At 39.6% G+C, this 24,035-nt stretch overlaps 3 protein-coding genes across 16 annotated transcripts in view; 2 read left to right on the top strand and 1 right to left on the bottom strand.

The window, feature by feature from the left end:
• The window catches only part of LOC105278287, a 66,865-nt gene extending 51,689 nt beyond the window's left edge, over positions 1 to 15,176 (top strand). For 10 of the 12 annotated variants that reach the window (XM_011337273.3, XM_011337274.3, XM_026973370.1 and 7 more), the window contains 4 exons: positions 1,049 to 1,168; positions 3,092 to 3,363; positions 7,661 to 7,777; positions 8,694 to 15,176. In XM_011337273.3, the coding sequence (XP_011335575.1) occupies positions 1,049 to 1,168; positions 3,092 to 3,363; positions 7,661 to 7,777; positions 8,694 to 8,919 (735 nt within the window). In that variant the 3' untranslated portion in view covers positions 8,920 to 15,176. The other 2 variants (XM_011337279.3, XM_011337278.3) reach the window with 2 other exon arrangements.
• Positions 15,177 to 18,326: 3,150 nt separating this feature from the next.
• On the bottom strand, positions 18,327 to 20,161 carry LOC105278290. The gene is made up of 2 exons (XM_011337281.3): positions 19,625 to 20,161; positions 18,327 to 19,464 (listed from the first exon to the last, which is right to left on the bottom strand). Exons 1-2 carry the CDS (start codon positions 20,018 to 20,020, stop codon positions 18,976 to 18,978), a joined length of 885 nt encoding a protein of 294 aa, XP_011335583.1. The 5' UTR covers positions 20,021 to 20,161; the 3' UTR covers positions 18,327 to 18,975.
• Positions 20,162 to 20,961: 800 nt separating this feature from the next.
• LOC105278291 (formin-like protein) overlaps positions 20,962 to 24,035 on the top strand; it is a 42,712-nt gene continuing 39,638 nt past the window's right edge. For 2 of the 3 annotated variants that reach the window (XM_011337282.3, XM_011337283.3), the window contains exon 1: positions 21,558 to 21,776. In XM_011337282.3, the coding sequence (XP_011335584.1) occupies positions 21,558 to 21,776 (219 nt within the window). Of the gene's footprint in view, positions 21,777 to 24,035 lie in introns of all 3 variants that reach the window. The other variant, XM_011337284.3, reaches the window with a different exon arrangement.

Below are 24,035 nucleotides of genomic sequence, written 5' to 3'. Positions count from 1 at the left end.
TATTTTTGTATGTCATAACGTCATTACTGTCGCTAGCATCTACCAGTATTGTAACGTTTAAATCCTTTTAAGTTGCTGAATATAGAAGTGTATGTACGTTAACAACATAGTAAGATTATAAGACGTGCTCTTATTTCAACTGATCAATAAAAGTACACAAGAAAGGGGCAGTGATATGAAGGTGCAATATTATGAGAAAAATTAAGTAATTGGTGCAGTAACCCGTTGTTTCTTTCGCCATGACAAAAGACACGGCATTCTCATGCTGCAGTCATCATCACGGCTCATCATTGTCTGCTTGCCCCAGAAGCAACGCGCGCGTTTTCTCTAAAGACTTAAAGTTTCTGCAATCTAAATTCTTCTACACTTAGCTTAACAAAAGGCATTAAAAAATAACGTCGAGCATGAACGGATTTGCCAAGCCTCAAATTAAACGTCAGATTTCAGAGACTAATTTTTTTCTTTCGACAGATATTTGATATTTCTTTCTCGATCTAGATATTCCCGACACAGATGTGTCTCTCCTGGATTAAGATTGATTATCAAACAGATTTTCCACGTGTTATAAACTTGAAATTAAGTTCTCCACTTCATCGCCTGCGAAACCGATTTAGTTCCCGCGGAGATTTAATTGCGATTCGGCGCTTCTTTCTTAACGTGAATGCGCGCGTTTTCGGGGCAAATCGAGTTAACTCTCGTCTCACGAGAGACGCTTATAATGTAATAGTCTTCCACCGAATCTGTGTCTCTACCTGACAATATCGGCGTCAAAGTCCACGAAGAAATTTACGAGCGGGGGGAATCGCGGGGGGCCCACGGGGGTACATCTCCTGTAGTTCACTCTCGTCTCTGCAATTTTGTTCACGACACGGCACCCTCATTCGCTCGCCCCTCCCCGTCGGCCTCTCAACTTTTCTTATCACGTAGATCCCACGTGCATTAAAACGTCACGCTTACGAGAGGCCGCGCGCTCGACCGCAATAATCACCTGCCGTCGATCGCGCCCCCCTTGGCCGATATCGTGATCAGAAACGACTGAAATTTCCAGCATCTGCACTGGTCGAACCATCACGTGGACTCGTTAGACAGCGCCGGAGCTGCGGCGTGGCCGAGAGTCACGAGGCCACGCGTCAACAGTGCCATCGACGTAGCCGGCTTCTTGTCCCAGGTAAGTAATCGAACCGGGAAAAATCCACGCAGAAAGATCGATGGATTACATGTCGTGGACACGTCGCGTCCTCGAACCCCGCAACGATCGATTCCGCCAGCATGATTTCGCTACGCGCGACCTTCCCCGGGAACGAACGAACGCGGACAGACGGATGGACGGTGCGCAACCCCGTGTAACCGTGACCGGACGGAGAACTTTTCGATTATAGTAATCAAGCGGATTGAAATCGGAAATCAGTGACATCACAGCGAACGGGTTCCAAGGGTAGCCGTAACTGCGCGAGTCTTTACGATGTAGTAACTGCGCGCGCGCGAGTTTATAATTGCAGTTACATAGACGTCTGTACTTGGAAATTTTAATCCAAAATGGAAAAACGAGATGCGATTCTTCGACAGTTTGCACGTCTTGGAACCCAAGCTAATTCGCATGGCATATGTCATATCCGGATGTGACATGTGTAAACGAAACGATATGTATGTATAGTTAGGAAATAGATAGAGACGAGGCATGCATGCGAGACACAGAATCACGTATTATAGCGAAATGAGTTTTGCAATCTCGTACACGTGAGACATTTAAGGTTGCATAATTTCTCTGGGTGTTTGTAGTAAATACACGATTTACGACACACCGATGTAAATTTTACAAAACTGTTCCAACTGCGAGAAAAATTGATCGAACAATTGTGCGTTTTTTTTGCAAGACACGTTGCACGAATGTTCGTTATTTTGTCAGCATGATGATAGTTCGGGTAATCGAGAATGATCGCGGCGCCGCGCAAGCCCTGCTCGCGAGCGAATCGCGCGACAAAAGCGCGACATGAACGTCTCGCACGATTGTTACACGATTGTTATAGTTTCAGATCGCGTGTTTCGGCATATATTGCATAACATAACGCAACAAAGTCGAAGAGAGTAACCATTGTCCCTCAGTGTGCGACAGTTATTTCAATAAATAATGAACATGAAAGAGTCCGTGCGAAAGAGATACTTCAAACGTCAAAGTTCAAGGTAGTCTGCGGCGAAGTGTAGTGCACCGGATGATCGATACACGTTCGTGGATTGCTTGTAAGAAAATGGACAAATTCGTTCTTACGTCACGTAAAAACGTTGTATGTGTATCTTATTATCTTTCTAGTCCTCCCTGTCTTGTTAAGGGAGGTGTTAAATGTTTCTACTTTAATATCTTGCTATAATTCCCTTTCGTGTATACTTTTTTCTAATCTCTTTATTGCCACATATAATCTTTATTACGGTGACAGACACACATTGCTCTCGCAATCGGCACAATACTGGCACAGTAATAGTACCGTCGATAGTACGAAACTTTGCTTTGGTGTTTCTCAAAGTCGATACGGCGCACGCGATTTATCATGCATTCAATGGATCGCTCTTGGCAAGCAAATTGGCTATACGTTGTCAAAGTCGTTCCTAATCTCTGATAAATTACAAATTCATAAATTCCATTTGTGTATTCTTGTTATTTGAAGTCTAGTGTCCGTCGATAATGTTCGTAACGATCAACCCAGACCTCCTTCGTTGCGTTCTTGACAAAAAATCTATCATCTCGTAAAAGTACACCGAATAAATGTCATTATTCAACATTTAACTTTGTCGAGCTCAAAGTATGATTCAAGCACGAGAAAAAAACGTGTTTTGCAAGCACAGCGCACATTATGAAGTACCGTGATAAACGGTATTTTATTTGAGGGGCAACGTTACACTATCTTTTACGTATTTCTCATTTTACATTTTACGCCACCGTTGTCATCACAGTATTTATCGTGTTACACGCAATGGCACACAACGTGAAAGTGTATTCATGAGAAATTCCGATCATGCTAAAAGTACAATACTTGTGGAACGCCCTAATTACGTCGCGCGGTTCTCCTTCACCATGCACGGTACTTTGTGCTTTCAGGAATTTCTGCGACGCCACGGGTCCACGTCGAAGTTATGTCGTAAGGTTCGCAGTGCAGATAACTTACCACTCGCGTCGACGACTCGCCAACAGGATCCACGAAAAAACTCCAAAGACGAGGGCATCGATGGTGACCGGGAGTTCTTCCTGAAAGCGAATCAGGAGGATAAGCCTGAGGAGTTAGATTCGAAGAGACAGGGCAGTATCGATAGTACGCAGAACAATACAGAAACGTCACTGTTGGATCCTAGTCACCAACAGACTTCTTCGAGGTAAGTTAAATTTTTTAAATTAGCTATGCGCGCTTATTGACCTGTGGTTCCCTATTCCTTGAGTCCATGCTTTGATAATGCTTATTAATATTTGCGCTTAGTTGGACCCATAATATAGATTACGAATAACATAGATACGGTAGCAATTAAAGAAGTATTTGCAGAATAGTTAATTGTGAAAATAAGATTCGTACGGACTTTTGTGACAAATAGCAGATTTTGATATTTTATACGAAACAACTGTGCAACTGTTGATCTGTGGACGCCGACATTTATCGACATTTATATTTTTCTTAGTTTATATTTCGATATTTGCGTGATTGCTGATCAAACTTTTATGTATTTTTATGTATTTTTGTTAATCTTTATAGTCTTGAGAAAGCCGATTCAAGTACTACTCGGTTTTATGAAAAATTCGCATTTGCCATTCGCAGTTGCAGCGTGGAGACAATACCCTTATAATTCGATGATCTGGATGGACCCGCTTTCTTATCCTGTTTCGCCGATAGTAATCCGTTATGGTATATCAAAAATAATAATCAAAACGCACACAGAAATGAGATATATAAGAAATTGTAATATATTTGCATATATTGAAGATTTGCATCCCAAGAAGGAATAATTTATAACAATTTATATTGATTATGTAGAACGCAAATTGTTCCCGCTGCATCGTTATCTTAAATAAACGGCATGTTATTCTTTTTCTCACTATTCTCGTTCACAATATTTTAGCATCTTACTATTTCACAAGTCATTTACTTGCAAATTTCTAAAACAGTTTTACCAATATTTGCATAAGACAATAGGAAACACATCGATCAATACTTTCCATACATGTACGTATAGAAATAGCTTTTGCAACATGTCTCGTGAACACGTAAATTTTGTAGTATCGTTATAAATATTCGGTTGTATTTGCATGGATGAAACGTTACAGATTTTGAGTTGTGAGCAAATAGGATTAAAACAATCATATCGCGTTTCGTCGCAAAAATAAATTTTTAAATGAACATCAAGTAAGAATATTTTTAATTCTGTCAGCGTTTTTTTTTAATTTTAGATTTCTTTTTCAATTGTGTCATGAATTTCAAAAGCAGAAAATCATAAAATTGCCATTTTTTATTTGCGTTAATTAACATTGATGGTAGCAAAAACAATTACTTCTGATTTTAGAGAATGTGTTAAATTTAGAATTGCAAATTGTATAGAATGTTCTGCATACGATTAATTAACTCGATATACCTATACAAACCCTCCAGTTTCATAAAGCTTTGCTCTTCAATTGCGCGTGTACTTTCCACAGCAACAAACAATTTTTAATTTTGCGGAAATAATTTTGCACTAATAATGTTTATGTGTTCTTATTGAGTAATTAACATGATTCCACCTTTGTAAATTACTATTTGTACAATATTATTATGGCATGTACGTTGATGATATCGGCAAAGTCATTAAACGCCATTGCTCTTCCACCAAGAATACAACGCGTGTCCAATCAGTGTAAATGTAATTTAACGTTTACATTCACTGACTCTACCGAATTAAATTAATCACGGTATTCGTGCGTAAGTACAATTCCAGATCAAATACGAAAAATATCCCATTGTTTGCGCTTTACACGAGCCTTTCTGCTATAAAATTACAGATAACGCCATTGATTATAAAGTTTCTCACTGCAGGAAATATAGGTAATAGCAGAGGAAGATATTCTCAAAGACAACAATAATCCTTGACAAGAGACGCAGCAGATATTAATCGAGATACATTAAAAATTATTTCACTGTACACATAATAACATTAATTAAAGAATGTAAAGAGAAAGAGAGAGAATATCTTTTTCGAAACACTTGATTAGACTGAATGAAAATTCGCAATGTTCGTACTCGTCGATGGTTATCAGTATCATCGGCTAGAGCCGCGCTATCTAGCAGCGATATCGAAAAAGGTTTCAACGTCAGCATCGCTTTACGTTGTCTTATGGCCGGCTTCGTCGCGAATGCCAACTCGGAGCAATCTACACAGTTATCAGGAATGCAGATTGCCGGGCTGGTGGTGCGACTTACACAGGGTAAACGCATCGACCAGTCCGTAACTTGGCCAGGTGCGCTTTCACGTTAGCGGCATCGCACGAACGCCCGCGCGCGATAATGACGACACGGAGAGGACTTTAAATACATTGCTGTATTATTGCCGGAATAGGGTAGCTTCGATCGGCGATGCACGGTTCCACCCCCTCACCAACTCCCGTTTCATTCCAGCTATCGATCAAAATTTCAGTGGTAGGCGATGCCCACTTCGCCCGCGCCTCGCATGTAAATGACTCCCCTACTTTGTAACCCTTTGCAACCGTTGGAGCGCGAGCGCGACCTTCCGCTCTGCCGCCGCGGGTATTCCCACGTCGGTACATCGGCGCGTCACGCGCTCGCACACCCGCCGATTAACATCGACGAAGATAACGCCAATAATGGTCTTTATATCGATCAGACGAGACGCAAGCGTGTAGGATGCTTGACCCTTACGTTATTAAGAAAACCGAGCAAGTTTTCCCGGAATGGAACTTTTTAATAGGCTCCGAGCTTCCGAACGAATTTCTCTTACGTGTAATATATTTTAATGTAATATATGTTAATGCATGATATAATGTCGGATCATGTTCATTGAGGTCAGGTTCATTAATATTTAATTAATTGTATTTGCATTGACTTGGAATGCATTTCAAATCGATCCCGTGTTTACTGAACCAATTTGCGAAGAAATTTGCAGAAACATATCGGTACAAAGGGTTGAACACCGCGTATTTATGTTTTATCACTCAGTCTATTTCGAAACTGATCGAGTTTTAGGAGGCGAAACGACGACAAAATCGACGAAAGGTGCGATTTGAAAATTAAATAAAATATTGAATTAAAGAGTTAACATAGTTGTTCGCTCTGATGTTTGTTTCATTATCGCGCCACCTCATTTCAATTTGATGTATCGTTCATAATCTCTTGACATCAATCGCAGCGCTGGGTATAACCATTAAAGAATTCCACGATTTATAGCTAATTTACGTTTGCACATTTCATTTCCTGCATCGTAATAGCTTGCCGATACGATCGTTCCGATTCAACAAATGCTTATAAAGAGGATTGGAACACGATATCATGAAATGGAGAACAAAAAGCTTTTTTCACGCTCTTTTCGCGATTGTAAAATCTTCTTTCCATTGTTTTATGTATTTATCCGAAACATATAAAATAGTTTATATCATTTTGGAGAAATATAGTGAAGACTGATTCCTTTCGCGTTTTGCGTACATGATGTGCAATCATCTTTCACTGCGATCGTTTTACGACAAGTTTCGCTTGTTTCTCACATATAATATATGTAGACACATACACAGTGTCGCCTGAATTAGGATATCTTTTCTCAAACTGTAGCTGCGATTTATAGCAACAATAACAGTAAAAACGTTCGGAGTACGTATATTTAGGTCGCTTGAATTCTGCGACGGTCGGTGCATGTGCATGCTGTTAGATATATTCTGTGAATGTCCTGCTTTCGTTTTCGCATCGCACCATTCCATAATGTCAACGTTACATGCACACGTGTCACAAACGCAACTGCTATACGGAATTATAAATTATGAAAGCGCCGCGTGCATGCATGTTATACGCAAAGTTGCTCCGTCCCTAGCTGGATTTTACCGTAGTTACGCAAACGATGCCGTTTTTCTTGCTAACTTTATCTCCCTTGACATTCACAACTTTATCTTGTAATTGTTGTTGTTGTTTGTATCGAGCTATTATGTGTGTCGCTCGGCGAATTCACGCAACGTGACGATCTATATGAACTTGGCACCCCAATATATAATAAATTGTAATATATTTCAAAATTGAGTTGATTTACTACACTACATTGTGCAATTTAATTTCCAATGCAAATATTATAGACGCTATTAATTAATTAACTTCATTAATAGCTATTGTGTATTGTATTAAGGCTATGGTATTATTAATAATCGTTGAGAATTTAACATTGATAAACAAAATTTTCCGGAAACCCGTGTTGATTTAGAGACACCGTGAATAATCGAATAATAAATTTTGATTTTTAATTTAATTTTAATTCCAATTTAAGCTTGTCCTGCATAAATTTTATCGTCGAAATGTCGAGTATCAATCGCAATTCTGGCGGGTATTTTCATATTTCGTGGGCGTGCAAGTGTAAATATCACGTGTAAATACCATTGTAAGAGTTCCACATTAGTGTCTTCATCGCTATTAATAATATAATCGCGTTCATGTTTCAGGGATTCGCCGGTGGCTTCTTCATCGTTGGTCACCAGGCGTTTCGGGGGTTGGCGCACCGGCGGAAATCACGAGTACGTCAGATGCCCCGTGCGACAGCCTGCTTCCATGGACGAGCGGTAAATACCTTTTATTTATTCTTCCATTTATCCGCGTTTATTATGAGCACGCGAATTTATTCGTTAATCGATTCGTTTCGTCGATCATTTTCGATAATAATATTGTCATTTTTTCCGCGCGAGACAAATTTTTTGCACCTACATAGTTTATCTCGCCCTGTTAAATAACAAGAGCGATTCTTTCTTTTTTTTGTTATTTTACCGGTTTCTCGGTGTGTTTGCTCATAGTCACGTGCAGTTGCCATCGCGTTTGTGCGATGCTTGTAAAATGCATCCTCTCATGAATTCACAATAAACGTGCGGTATTTATATCCCGAAGCATGTTCCCTTGAGGCTATCAGTCATACATACGTCATCGTTGGTGACGTCATCCTGTCCTACAAATATCTCATCCCCTCGTTAAAGAATAACAAATTGATCATGTGTCGCGCCTTGTGCAAGGCCGATATATATGCACATGCAAGTGCGTATTTATGTGTGAACAAAGCATCTCTGAAGGACTTTTTATAAAGAACTTAAATAAGAACTCTCTTTGTTAAACATGGAATAAGTGGTGGCACCTGATCCCATTCATCAGATATATTTGTTTAATCATCCTTTTCGCGTCAAAAAATACTCATCACTTTGCTCTTCATAGAGAATTCTTGCATCAGAAATAAAACAAATAACGATACACGAATCAGAATATTACGAGCAATTAAAACAATGCTATAATCCGTTTCATGATTCCAATCATTTCGATGATTGACGACAACCGCAAAAAACTGATATAATGATATAATTTAAAAAGATAACTTTTTGATGATTTTAGTATCCCCCCATTATACTCGATAAAAGATCGAGGCGCACTGTTAACGACCACCGAGATCTAAAAGACAAGACTGACTCGACTCAACCGATCCCGGAAATTCCGCAGGTGTTATCGGCGATCGTACGAGCCCGAGGCCCCTCGTCCGCCACGCCATCATCATTATCACCGGCGCACGGAGAGCGACCGGCACTCGAAGAGCTGCGACTACGCGAAGCGTAGTACAACCACCACCGAGTCGAGCATCGAGGTGCAGCATTTCGGCCTGCCGATCCTGAGCGTGAGCGAGCCCAGTCCGCCAGACGAGAACGAGCGCGTCGACGACTATTTGTAGGACTTGCTTGCCGAGGACTTCCTCAAGGAACTCCTCGTGTGATCCGCCCGGCCGATTCGCACCCGTTCCGCTCCGCTCCGATCTCGCCGTACGATCCCGCCGCGGAATTGTGCGCGGCGACGTTGTATCTCGTGCTACGGACGTTTCATCATCAATTCTCCCCCCATCCCCCTGATATCGCCTGATGCCTCTGATACCTATCGCGTCAACTACCCCCGCGATCATATTAATTCCACGGGGGAAAATGTTTCGTCGGTCGCGGATCTACCGATCGCGATCTGCCTATCTTCGTTGTAAATAACGATCTACTCTCATGCGTATTTTATCTTAGCCCGATAGATATCGCGGATATATTTGCTACTTGTACTATAGTAGAGGAGCTGCGCGAATTCGTGTTTGATCCGAAGTCGGTCTTTCTCCTCCTCAGCGTGCTAAGGAGTGCTAAGTATCGATTATTTTTCGATATAACGTGGATTCGCTTAATTGATATATCTTGTGTAATATTTTAGCGAAATCTTTACTGTCCGTTGATTGATTTATGTACGGTATACGATGTAAATCAATCGATGTCTACATGTATATGTGTGTCTTTCGCAACACGCTGGGGAGAAAATAAAGCCCGGATTAAATCTGACCACTCCTTATATCGTATTATTTTTAAAACGTACGTGGCTTGGCAAATAATTTCGTTACTGCGATATCGCTAATTCGAGAGGAAAGAATCCAGAACTATCAATCTACGTTCTGAAAAGGCACGTTGTATATAAACGCCCGAGTTTTTTAATTCCAAGTACAAGTCGGGAATATGCATTTGCAGAAATCGTTCCGATTTAATATTGCAGCCACATCCCCAAGCACGACTTGACATAAAATATTCGTTCTCGCATGCAGGCCGTTTTATCGCGTTCATCTTTGATATTACCGGTATAAACTCTTCGAGATTTCTCGCGGGAATCGATAAACTCGCGTCGTAAAATATGTTATCCTGTGGAGTTACGTACAACAGCGCATGTCGTAATCAAACGCGAATAGTCAAACTGGCTGTAAATGCGGCGAAGCAGGCACCATCATAATACGAGCGATCATATTCAAAGCACCAGTCTATTACGAGCCATTTTCGCATTATCTTGTCGGATTGTCCAGATCTCCTTATCTAAATGTTTCGTTACAAATTTTTACCGTCTTGACAGAACATTAAGGAATATTTTACGACACGTTATCCTGCTCTGTCTCTCAGTAGAAAAGATAAACGTGCGATCACCAGTATCCGAAATTATCCGCCTCGATCACTTGCGATACTGTACATCATCGTGTAGCACGAATGTCCTGAATCTTTCTATCGTTAAGAAAAGAGACGCAAGATTGACCAGAAGCACCATGTACATACGTGTTAGATAGCGTTATCGCTTATAGAAACTGATTTATTTTCTCACATTACATGTCTCTTCCAAATAACGATTCAACTCGCGCGTGCGAAAGCTATACTTACGGATGCCTGAGAAAGTCTGAATTCTAGTCACTCTCTCGTGGAGTTTTCGTAAATAGAGCTTATAACCCACGGAAATTAATCACGTAAATTATAACGAGTCGCGTAAATTATAAAGAGTCAACGTTCGCTTTCTTCATCATCAAACAGAACTTTTTGGTAGTAATCTTATCTTGCGTCAAAAACCATTGTCGTGTGTAACTAAATCTCGTTCCTGATCAAAGTGAGATCACTATTTTCAGGCATCTACGTGGAGTTCTTCTTGAGCATTTTATCGCACTTCCGTGAGCGAAAATGCGATAAAATACTGTGATAAGAAACTCGATCGCGGGTAAAGGCGATCTCAAAAAGAACATTAAAGGAGCAAAGATCTTCTCGTTGATTGTCGCTTATCAGGGTTTATCATAACATGGGAACAATATAGATTGCATAATAATGCGTGCGACAGATTCGCGCGAATAATCCTACGGTGCGTACAACGCAGCATTTTTATCGATGGATCAGAAAGCCGTGCGATTTTTTTCCCATGATCGCAACTCGCTGCAACTCTCGCGAAGCACGTGCCTCATCATTGCCGATTTTCTCTCAACTTCGCATAATCATGGACCAATAGTTGTAGGAAGAAGGGGGCCACGGCACAACTTACGGAATTGGGTTCTGTTCATCGTACGTAACAGGGATTCACGTGAACTTATACACGCTCGAATTTCTCTAAAGGAATAAATTAGATGAAAGTATCTTATGCTGTAAAACGTATACCTCTGCAAATGCTTTCTTCAAAGTTGCGATGAAATGATTTATACAATTACGTGTCATTTACATGATACATAGGTGTGCCGAATTTCTTTCTTCCGCGTGAATTTACAAGGTTCGCATGATGGTTCGATATTTGAAATGTAGATGTTTAATTAGATGAAAATAATCGAGCAGCAATCACACAACTGCAATTATGATCGATTGTTTTTAGTCACATTCTATTAGCGAACTGCATTTTAGACATGCGTTATTAATCGTAATGAGCGTAGGCACCGAAAAGTTCTGATTCACATTTATACATATCATAACCCGATTGTGGTTTTTTAATGTTTTAAATTCTTGATCTACGCGGGTAATTTACAAACCGCAGAGTTCGGGGACCAATCGAACCAAGATTATAAATATTCGTAAAAGTACGCGATTACTTTTGCTTGCAAGTATTTCATCGAAGATTTCTACATGATAAAAGTATATGTATATTGTATTACAAATCGCGCCCATTTACGCACTCTCGCACATATTTTGATTTAATTTTATTATCAACCGAGACATATCAATATCAATTTTATTTTTTACTTTTCGATAGTTAAGAGACTTCAATTAAATTTACGTTATTTATTCATTTTCTAAAGGAAGCAATGTTGTATCACCAAAGTAGATTTTACTATACTAAAACTAAATTAATATTTGGCATTGAACATTACTCTCTCTTTCTCTCTCAAGTATTAAATTTTACAATATTACTGTAGAATTCCTATGTAACTCCAGTAAGGTGCAAGACCGACCGATAAAGAAAGTCCATGTTGCTCTTGAATCTTCGCGGGAATGCTGTCGCACGTATTAAGCGAGTTTCATTATATGGACGGCCGAACGTGCGCACTAGTGCGCACTTATATACTCATTATAGCAATTGTGTAAGAAAATCGATAATACTTTAACTTTCTTTTTTTCATATTTAACGTGTAAATATTCATGACCAACAATATCGTAAAGTAATTGCTAATTACAAGAGCATACTGATTAAAATTCCCCCTTTGTTTCTAGAATGCATCTCAAGATTTATACTCACTCTGTATACACATACACAATATGTAACTCCGGATAATTTCTATTGCGCTCAATATATTCTTTGTACCGATCAATATACGAATTTAGCCGTTCATTCTCTAAATTACACGTATCAATTACTTTTTTAAAATAATCATGAAACGTGTATCGAAAGCTTGATCATTGCTGCGACGTATACGAAACACAAAATTTATCTATCCTATCAGCTCGAAACATTAAAAAGCAGGTCTTGTAAGCGAGATCTCGTTAACAATACCGAATTTTTAAAAATTATTGTACCCTCAAACATAGAAATTAACACTACTTCTTTACGTCGCGTGACGGAATTATAGGCTTTTGCAAAATATTACTGTGGTCTGCATGGCGTAATCTCTCATTTAGACTAACACATTGAAGATGCGTATTGTAAAATATCAGGGCATATCGAATAAGTGTATGGACACTTGGAACCAGCAGCCCACGACCATCTTAGATACATATTGTGTATATATTCAGGTATATACGTGTACGTTATCTACATGTACCAAAAAATATTTCACCATTATAAGCTATTTGAACGAAAAGCTAACGCTGCGATGGTTTCAATCTCATCAAAGTCTTGAATTTCTATGGAAAGATACTTAAAGACTGGAAAGTTCATGCTGAGATCCATTTCGCATCGCATTATTTAATTATTTTGTACATTATTTTGTAGCGCTCTTAATTTATTTTATGTGAAAAATATTTCGTGTAAGTTTCCCGATGTTATATAAATTGTTTTATTTCTCCTCTAGGAAGAATTGAATTATTAGAAATTATCAAACTAGTACATATTAATTTAGATGTTCATATAATAATAAAGAAACTTTACAAGATTATGGAAATTCTCGCAATTTTATTTACCGTTTTGTAGCAAGAAATGTTGCATGAAATGTTGTAAAACAGCAGAACGTCAAATATCTAAATAAAATTATTAATCTATTAATGACCTAAAAAAATACAACGAATTACAGATTGTTATGATAAATTATTAATAAATAGATCGCACGAGGAAAGATGGATCGAGGCATGGACTTTGCATACGCGCGTGAACGAACCGAAAGATTCACTATTACCTCTAAATATTGATAATTATAGCTTTAAACAAAGAGACCAAGTAATTAAAAAAAAGTCCACCTATTCTCTTATAAAAAGGGCAGTCTTAGAGAAACCCGAATTAAGTAATTTTACAAAGGAAAGATATCCGTCTAATATTATTGTATCCTCTGTATATAAAATATATACATATTATACGTATATTTATATATAGATTAGAATTCCGATCGTATTGATCTAAGTGTCGATCAGTGGTATTATCACGCGATTGTTTGATCGATCAAGGGTGCGGATGAGTAAAGGGCTTAGTGTGTTTATCTGGATATATACATCTTAACTATGTAATGCCGCAATCGAGAGGCTCCGAGTGTGAATTACGCTAAGAAAATGTACTCTATCATCATATCTAATAAGCAACTTAGCCGTGTCATGTGATAAACGTCATTTATCATCATCCAACAATCAACAATGGCGTGTAAGCCATGGTAATGTTATCAGCGTAGTGACGTAGTGACTGTTCTCAGATTAGCGATGTAAAAAAAGTATTCGAGATAACGCTAGTTGTAATATCTATAGAACTATATCGTACTTGAGGAATAATAGAGCAAGTCGTGAAATCACACGCGAGTAACGTTTACGTTTCTCACAGAGAAATATAGATATTTTTTTTAAGAGATTTATAAAGCTATTTTCCTAAAATGTGATCACGCGTTAAGGAATCATCCCGCCTCGCAGCTCGCAATCTTTGTATCTTCACATACTACATGCGCACCCTTCATCGTCACACACGCGCGCGTCTATACTTGCTAGATGCCTAAGAACCTGATCAAGCGTAATAGAGAACGTGATCGATCAATGTGATGATCGTTCACGCGACAACGATGCTCCCAAGTATTTTCTTTCCTCGATGTGCGAAACGACGACGCGGCGGAAAGCCGCGCGTTCAAACACGCCTATCTTATTAATTCGATGTATATTTGCATGTAAATATCTCTACGTATATCGTCGGGGTGAGACGAAATGAGAGATTTCACAATGCGCCGCAATGCGCCGATCCTCTCGATCGAATCCCTCCTCCCCAAAAGAACAGAAAAGAGCGTCTCAGTACGATTCCGCGGACACTGAACATAGAATGTAAGATCTGTCAATTCGTGACACGTTATAAATTCGAAACCTGTGATTTTAGCGAGTCTAACTTTAGCGGTTAGCTTAAAGCTCTTAGTAGGATGTCAGATGTGCGACATACGTGATCTGTGCTCTGTCTATACACTCTCTCGGTTCACGAACATATCGTACCGCACGCTCCGTTGTAATTAACCGAACAGAGAAACGTCATCGCGATCTGAGCGATTGATTCTTAATCAATCTGGCGAGTCAATCTGCGTTCGACGTGATGAGATGACGGATTCGTAGGACTCACCCCTGAATCTTACGCTGGGGTTTCGCTAAGTCTATCATTCAGTTTTTGTATTAAACTAAAACACACCATACACGCGCGCGCTGCGCGCGCGCCCTTTATTATTATTTCTTGAAACTTTCGATATTAAAGGAATATTATATCATTAATAAAAATTATATTAATATATACACTTCGACTACGGTGTTCTCTCTTTCTTCCTCTCGCAGTTTTAAAAATAACAAACTCTACAGCTAAGCATCTATAGTCTACCAGAAAATATTTATAATATATATTCTCCGATATAATTTCGTATGTTTTAGATATTTTAAGTTTTACGTATTTTTATTTTATAATCGATTAAGCATTTTTTTCATTTCCTGTCTTGTTTTATTGATACTTGTGAGTTCATCTTATAAACTTGATTATTTCTATCGTGTAAAAAGATAGCAAAATAAATGTATCAATTTGAATTGATATATGATTTCTGTATGCACAATTATTTATCCTACGTTTGCGACATCCCCGAATCTTCTCCTCTTCCTCTCAGTAATTCCTCTCATCTTGTCGATGACTGCTCCTTCATGGCACTACTCGATTAAGAATCTGTTATGTCGATTAAAAATTAAAATATTTTTCATAAAATTATTATTCGTACAATTAAAAACATACATGTGCACGCGATTTTAACGTGAGAAAAAAGAAAGATATGATACAGGAAAAAGGAAGTAGAACTTTTGGTTTATATTAAAAAAAGTAGCTGATATTGCTTGTTGACAGCCCAAGCGGAGCTAATCTTTTTATTGAATAACTTCACACGATTAATATAATCTTGTATATATCCTGATTTTACAATTAAAGATATTGGCAATTAATTATATCTCGTATAGAGAGATGGCTATAAAACGGTACTAGAAACAAATTGGAGGAGAACCTTACATTTTTATAAATTATATAGAGACTATTGCGGAACTGGTATGAAAACGCGAAAGATCTAGCACAGGCCTATCTAGGATAAGATTTACAATAGCTCAAAGACACAGACGGAATCATGGTCGGAGAATCGATTTTCCAGAATCATAGATAGTGTCATAAAAAATTTTTAGATTTTTGTACCAGATCGTCATATTTGTACATCGAGTTAATCGAACACGTAGAACATTTGAGCTAATTTTAACAGCTTGTACTCCTCCTTATTACTAATTTGTGCCTTCTAAAAATAAAAAACCCGCATCTTTGCACTATTTTATTCAAGTCTGAAGACACTTGAAAAAATAAATCTATTTTTATAACGCAAAATGTTTTATACAGATATTTTTATATGTAACGTGACGCAAACTTCGTCCCTAATGCTCATGCGTGAACTCTAGTAATGAAACTTCGTCACGCAATCACTATGAATTTCGTTATTAATTCTATAAAGTTTGGATAAAATTTGCGTAAATTCTTGCGTATCTAATATCTTTTTTTTTAAATCCAAGCATACAATTATACATAAAGTGATAAAAACAATGTTATGCTACCGTTCTATTCATTGCTATAACAATTTAAAATTATTTGTACAACATACGACTACACTATTCAATTGCCGTTGCGAAATAATTCTGATGAGTGAATGCAATTATCATAAGAAATTTAATATTACATATTACATATTAAATTTCTTATACAAAAATATATCGTTAGCGTCACATTGTTATTAATCCTAAATCTTAAAATATTTTGCGATTTTACACCTGTTCGATTTACACATAATACTTGGCTTTAACAATCTCGCACTTACTCGTAATTTGTATATTGCATGTGTATGAATGTACATGAAAAAAAATGGTGGAATATAAATGATAATAGTATCTTGCAATGAAACGAAATCTTCAAAAATTTAGAAGATCGTTTGAAGTATTCAGAAATGTATCCACCATTTTTCTTCCAACTTTTACCATAAAAACTTTACATACATAAATTGTATGGACGTTTCGCTTATATATAAATGATTCAAAATATGCTCAAAAAATTATATATGTATAATATTAATTCCAATGCTTTAATTCCAATCCCTCAAATATTGGGTCATTAAGTATGAAACTTTACAAATGTAAAAGCGCCATCTTTAACATTTGTTATCTCAAATTTGGCGCCAGACGTCAGTATCAGGTTAGGTTAGTGTGATAGATGTATGTTCGCTCTTCAAATGTCATATTTGTTTGTTCAAATATCTTCATTAGTTTTATTGGTGGATTCTTTTTTATAGAACTATGGAAAAGTCGAAAATTCGTGTGATTTATGAATATGAGTTCCGCCGTGGAACCACAGGGTCGGAGACAGCTCGTAATATCAACGCTGTATTTGGTGAAGGTTCAACTACTAAAGCAACGGTGGGCAATTGGTTCATAAACTTCAGAGATGGAGATTTCAGCCTCGCTAATGAGCCACGTGGAAGACCAAAGACGAAGATGGATAATGATCACTTGAGAGCCGTAGTAGAGTCTGATCCATCTCAAAGTACACGTGAATTGGCATCGATATTCAATGTTTCCATACCCACTATATTGGTTCATTTAGCTGCAATTGGTAAGATAAAGAAGTTGGACAAATGGGTCCCGCACGAATTGACCGATGCGCAGCAGGCGCAACGTCTAGAGGCTTCACTTTCTTTGCTTTTCCGTCACAAAAATGAATCTTTTTTTAATTGAATTGTGACCTGCGATGAAAAGTGGATACTCTACGACAATCGTAAACGCTCACATCAGTGGTTGAACGCTGATGAACCACCGAGACATCACGCGAAACCCAACATTACACAGAAGAAGCTTATGGTGACTGTTTGGTGGTCCAGGTCAGGTGTTATCTACTACAACTTTATGAAATCTGGTACATCGATAACGGCTGAAGTATATTGCAAGCAACTGGACGAAATGATGCAACAACTTGCTATTAAACAACCGAAATTGGTCAATCGGTCAATGCCAATCCTGTTGCATGATAATGCTCGACCGCACACTGCACGACTGACCGTGGCAAAGCTACGGGAGTTGGAATTGGAAACTCTCCGTCATCCACCATATTCACCAGATCTATCATCTACCGACTATCACTTCTTCCGGAATTTGGACAACTTGTTGGTGGGAAAATTCTTCAATTCTCAACAGGCAGTCGAAACAGCCTTCCGCGACTTCATCGATTCCCGTACTCCTGGCTTCTATAGTAGAGGCATAGACCAACTACCACTAAAATGGCAGAAGTGTGTAGATAACATGGGCGCATACTTCGATTGAAAATAAATCATGTCCATGTGCCAAAAAATGCAAAAGTTTATGTTCTATTTTTAAAGTTTCATACTTAATGACCCAATATATTGAAACGTTTCAACAGTACGTTTAACATGGATTTGCAAAATGTAATTTCTTCCATGTACCTAGATCACTCAGATTTTTAGTAATTCATAAAGTAATTATTTACAATATTCACATCATTGACATGTAATACATTACATTGTAGCAACAAAAAATTTAACTTGATCAATTCATCAATGAATAAAAAAAGAATAAAAAAAAACTTTAAATTGATCAATTAGTGCCAAAAATATATCAGGCAACATGTACTTCCTTATTTTACTATTTTTTATAATTTTCCCTTAATTTTCTCTTAATCTCATTAACAAATTTAACTTAATCTATTAGTGAGAGATTGGTGGTTTACTGTTCCAAGTTCTCTCCAAGTTCTTACACACTTAATAAAGTTAATATGTACTGTAACATTGCACATATAATATGCACATTATATACACATTAGAATTACATTTATATTTTTCACAGCCAGATTGTGAAAATATAGCAAGATAAAATTATATGTATATATATATATCTTATATTCATGTTAGATACAAATTTATGATTATCTATCATAAATTATTATAATCTACTCTCCCAAAAAAGATAATTGCATCTTTTAAAAACACTTTATATACGTCAGTACTGATGGCTTCCGGATAGATAACGCGTTCCATGACAGCTTGATGCCGACAGAGTTTCGCAAACATTGCAGTTCGTATCATTAAGGCTAAGCTTCGATACTGGTAATGTCTGCGAAACGTCGGTATCAAGCTGTCATAGAACGCAGTATTTATCTGGAAGTCATCAGTACCGACGTAAGAAATAGCTGTAAAAGCCTTAAAGTCAGAATCACTTTACATACAGTCTATATACAAGTATATAGAGATACATATGTAGAAGAAGAGATACACGTAGAAATTCTGTCTACGTACCTTGCTCTTCTATCACTGCTCTATATTTTTATCGTCAGAATCCATCACTGATACGTTCGACTGAGCAGTATTCTCTTCTTGCGCGTTTTCAGAAACCTTCTCGTTAACGTTACATGCACTCTCGTCTACTGAATTCTGATTAGAGCAAGTATCATCATCAGTTTTTGAACTCGTCGAAATATTGATCTCCGACACAGATGTTTCAGGGAGATTCGTATCCTCAAAGCTCGTCTCTACGGGAGACACGTTCCTAGAATCCTGATTGCACTGCAAATTATCTAAATTGGTATCCTCTGAAAGTTTACTTTCAGATTCTTTTGTGGAGTCGCAATCAGTCAACGTTGTGTTAAACGAAGAAGATTCGGTCTTGGGCGTTTCATCTGTACTCTTATCTTTCGAGTCATTCAGGTTTTTGACTAGATCTGCCCAAGGATCTCCTAACATAGATTTTACATCTACGTATACTGATATGTCATGTTGCCTGTGTGCAGATTTATAACCCTGGAAATGGGAGTACATCATAAAATAGAATCATTTATAACAATTACTAATAATAATACTGAGCACGTAATATTAATAATATTGAGCACGTGGTGGACATAAAAATCATAGTCACTGGACAAGATCGCTTTAATCAAAAGGAAGGTGGAGCAACACTTACCATTTTATTTTGTCCATGAAACTTCTTGCCGGGATGCTTGTACGCCGCGTACCTCGAATTACCTCGATTACTCGAATTTAATCGCGGATTGCCATGATAATTACCTCGGTAATTATGCCATCCTCGAGGACTGACGTTATTGTGCCCACCCGCAGGGCTGTGCCAGTTTCTCGCGCCATGTTTCTCGTGTTGCGTTACCGGCGTGCTAACGTTGAGAGGAATAAAATCATTCCCGCGTGGCTGCGCCTCATTGTCCACGACGAAACGCTGACAGCTCTCGTTCCCCGCGGAGTGATAACCTCTACTGTTCGCGTTCTGCGATTTCCAGTTGTACGGCGCTTGCCGCGGGCCGTGTCCCCGAAAACCACGTGGCGTACTCAACGGCGATCTCTTCATATTTTTCGATACTGATTTCGCGCTAATTACGTGATAATTACGCACGGTAAGGCAATCGTACACGCGCAAACTATTTACACGAGTTAAACGTAACTTACGAAGTAAACACGCCGTATAACACAACACGAATGGCGGCCGTTTGTCGCACTACTCCGCAATCGACCTCTCGTCCGCTGGCGCCCTCTGTCCATCAATCGACTCTAATCGTTCTCGCTCTAATCGTCGATGGAGTATTGTAAAAATTCGGGACTTATCGAGCAACTTCAAGCTCGATAAAATATTATTATTATTGTTTTAACGAATTTTAAATCATCGAGAACTCTAGGCAATATGCCAAATAACAATATAAATAGCACAGAACTCCTCGGAAAAGAAAAAATTTTAATAGCTAGAACTTTTTCATTTATTGTTTTAACGAATTTTAAATCATCGAGAACTCTAGGCAATATGCCAAATTACAATATAAATAGCACAGAACTCCTCGGAAAAGAAAAAATTTTAATAGCTAGAACTTTTTCATTTCTAAATCTAAAGGATTTTCAGAACGTTATGTTAATTATGTGTCGAATTAACAAAATTATAAGTTAATTAATTAATAATTAATAATTATTAATAATTAATTAATTGTAAACTGTTTGCACTTGATGACTGTGTTCTTTCGCATATTATGATCACAACGAGCGTAATCATCCTTTCCTTTAGAACGTATTTCTCCTAATATATTCCTACAAACATTTAATACGTCACGTGTGCCTTATACACTCGTAAAAACCACGAAATCGTGGTTAAGCGCTCGAGGTTAAAATATCGAGGTTCGAATGTCGCGCCAAAAGACGAGGAGCGCGGCGACCGCGGATGCGACCCACGCATGCGCAGTGGGCGTGTCAGGACTGGAGGCGCTGGACGCGCATTGGTGGAGGGGATCGTGGCGAGCTGAGTGGCGCAGCGGATTGCAGATGCTGCGTACGCTTCGTCCGGTGAGGTTCGCGTGCAGTGGTGTCGCGCGGTGGAGTGTGTACGTCGTGCCGAAGAGACGCGCGCGCGTTCGCAAGGAGGATTCGTGGAAGTCTCTCTGTGTCCGCAGGATGGACGGCCGTCCGGCGATACCTGTTGCGCGACCCGGCGTGGACCGGTGCGTGTCGCTCGTCCACCGTTGCGCCTCCTAAGTGAGATCCCTCATCCCGAGTGAGAGCCATCGAGGCGACCGGCGGCGACTCATCGGAGCCGGAGGGCGGAGGATGCACCACCGTGTACGCGCCCAACGTCGTTGACGTTTCCTCGTAGACGCGCGCGCGCGCGCGGCTGGCGCGCCGACGGTGCGTGCGTGTGTGTGTGTGCGCGTGTGCTAGCGATAGCTAGAGTCATCGTCGTCATTATTGTCGTCAGTATAGTCGCCAGCCGCGGGAGTTTTCCGAGCCGTCCGAGGATCGCCGTCCGAGCGGAGTTTTCGACTCGAAGCGCGAAACGCCGAGCGCGCGCACGCAATCCAAAGGGAGCGAAGGGAAAGAGAAAGAGCGAGTGTGAGCGAGAGAGAAACATGGGCATCGTGCAGAGCCGCGGCGGCGAGAGCGATGGCGGTGTGCGCGAGGTATTCGTCGGCGGTGTCAAGGCCGGCGTGCCTCATCACTCGTGTCAACCCTGCCTGGGCATGGGCAGCCTGGGCGGACCTCACGCGCGCACCGGCAGCGTGCGCAGCGCGCCGAGACAACCGATGCCGGACGCCGTCGAGCTGGAGAGACGCTTCACCAAAGTGCTGGTGAGTATACATCATCCTCATTCCGTCCCGCCGTTCATGGCAGATGCTGCAGTCCGCTCCTTAGCTTGCAGCGGATGCTGACAGTTTCTAAAAGTTTACATTTGTCCTCCAGTATATATATATGTATAATTTCTCCGTCATGTACGTACACAGGTACGCAGAGTATAGAATTTCAAAACTTGTGTGCATAGAATGTTATGTAAGAAGGATCGTTAATGTTAATCGAAGCGAGGTTCGCTCCGTGTTGTTCTCCAGCGCGAATCCTGAACTACCTTGGGTGGGATATCCATCTGTAATCACCAGTATAATTTATTTCACTCAGATAAATATCTCACCAGGAAAATATTCTTTTCTTTTTATCGTCAACGATGCACAACGCTCGGAATGCAGCGTAATAATCGCCGCGCTTGCATTTTATCTGTGTACTTTATTTTTATCTTTCTTTTTAAACTCAGTGTTGCACAATAAGTATTCGAATGTTTAATTCAGACTCGTTCTCTTTTTTTAAGTATCGCCGTAAGTACGTTTGACGAAGCTTCGTCTTCGATAGCGCTCGATACGATCGGCCGAGACCTCTTGAAATTCACGTCACGTTCTTCCGTTCTGTAGGGTGTAGGTGGCATTATTTTTACTCGCGGACAAAAATAGCCGAACCACCCACGTGACTGTCGATTGTCTTGACATCCGAATATCCACGGTGACTAATTAACGTGCACATCCGGCGCGTGTCTCTCGTGAACGAACGCATGGCCGTTGCCCGTGACGAGCCTTTCACGATTCACGACATCGTGTTCTTTTGATCGTGACGCTTTAAGATACTCGGAGCTCGGAATCGCGCGGAACTAACGCCGTTACGCGGCGTGTTAATTGCGATTTAAACTCAATGAAGTCAGGACTCGTTTCGAGCGATTGTTTTAAATTACAATACAAATAGGCACCGGTAGCCCTTTTAAGAGACCTTGGACATCCTTGAAACAAGTCCTGCCATTATTATACTTCCATCTTTCTCCTGTGTTTTCGTCCTGTGTTTCTCATCTGACGATTCGCAATGACAAAAGGCAAATACAAAATCAAGTCATCACACGCTGCCTGCAGTAATAAATTATTTCCGCACGTCGAGCCGATAATTCAACGGCAGATAACACGTTAATCAAGCAATTCGCGATGAATTCAACGTTAATAATTCCGGACTCGTTACAGATGGAATTGATATGTCGAAACGTCGATAAATACTTGTCTCCTTGGTCTGATCTGACACTAGCAAATGATTTCGTTGGTATGCAAACGGTTTTGGACGGTGAGCGAGAGGTGTGTGCATTTTGCGAGGCGCGCTCGCATGATTTTCGTCCGGCTGCGTGCCGGCGACGTGAGGGCACGATCGTATTTATCTTTACCGCCCCGAGGTGTAACGTAAGTAACAAGCCGATCGGTATCAACACGTGTGGCCTGTAACTTATAGCGCGGCTAATATCTGAACTCGAGTGAACTCCGTTCTCGGACGGTGCAGCGGTTGCCAGCAACAGCGGCTTTCTGTTTGCGAAGACACCCCTGTGTTTAATCGGTACCATCGAGCCGGTAGATTGTGTATCAATAATACCGATAAATATTGGAACTGCACTCCTCTTTGATGGCACGCTGTTATTTGCATCGGATGCTATTATTTACGACGTTCCCTGCAATCGCTGCATCACGTAGCAATTATTTTTCATCGAAGACCAGTACTTTTGTCACACGAGTATTAAAATGTAGATCACATTATCAAGATTGAAACCGAAAAAGAATTAAAGAACTTTCATCATTTGATCAATTCTTGAAAAATTTCAGAAAAAGATTGATTGAGGAATGAATAGAATTTGATATAAAAATTGTATAGAAAAATGTACACAAAATGTGATACGCGATTGTAATGAGATTCATTCGGAGACTTACTTCTCAAGTTTGATGATCGAGGTTTTTATGGAAATTTTCTGGATCCACCCGTAATCACAATGCAGGAACTAATTATCGTTCTATCAGTTTTATAATCGCACCTCACGGTGCTTGATTGGTTCTAGCGTTTCGTACGGGCTGGTCGTAGATAATAGGTTTTGTAGTCGAGACACGTATGGACTATTATGACGACGTGGTTCTACACGTCGTGCGTCATTCATCGCTTCATCGTGGTTGAACGGCTCGCGATAGTCCCGGCAATCATTAAACGCGTTAAATTATTCGACGATAATATCCAAGATCGAGCGATAGCGGTGAGGGGGACAGACG

This window comes from Ooceraea biroi, chromosome 10 (genome assembly GCF_003672135.1).
Source record: "Ooceraea biroi isolate clonal line C1 chromosome 10, Obir_v5.4, whole genome shotgun sequence".
In the NCBI taxonomy this organism is placed as follows: Eukaryota; Metazoa; Arthropoda; class Insecta; order Hymenoptera; family Formicidae; genus Ooceraea; species Ooceraea biroi.
The sequence above is the reverse complement of the archived record's forward strand: the minus strand, read 5'-3'. Positions and strand labels throughout refer to the sequence as shown.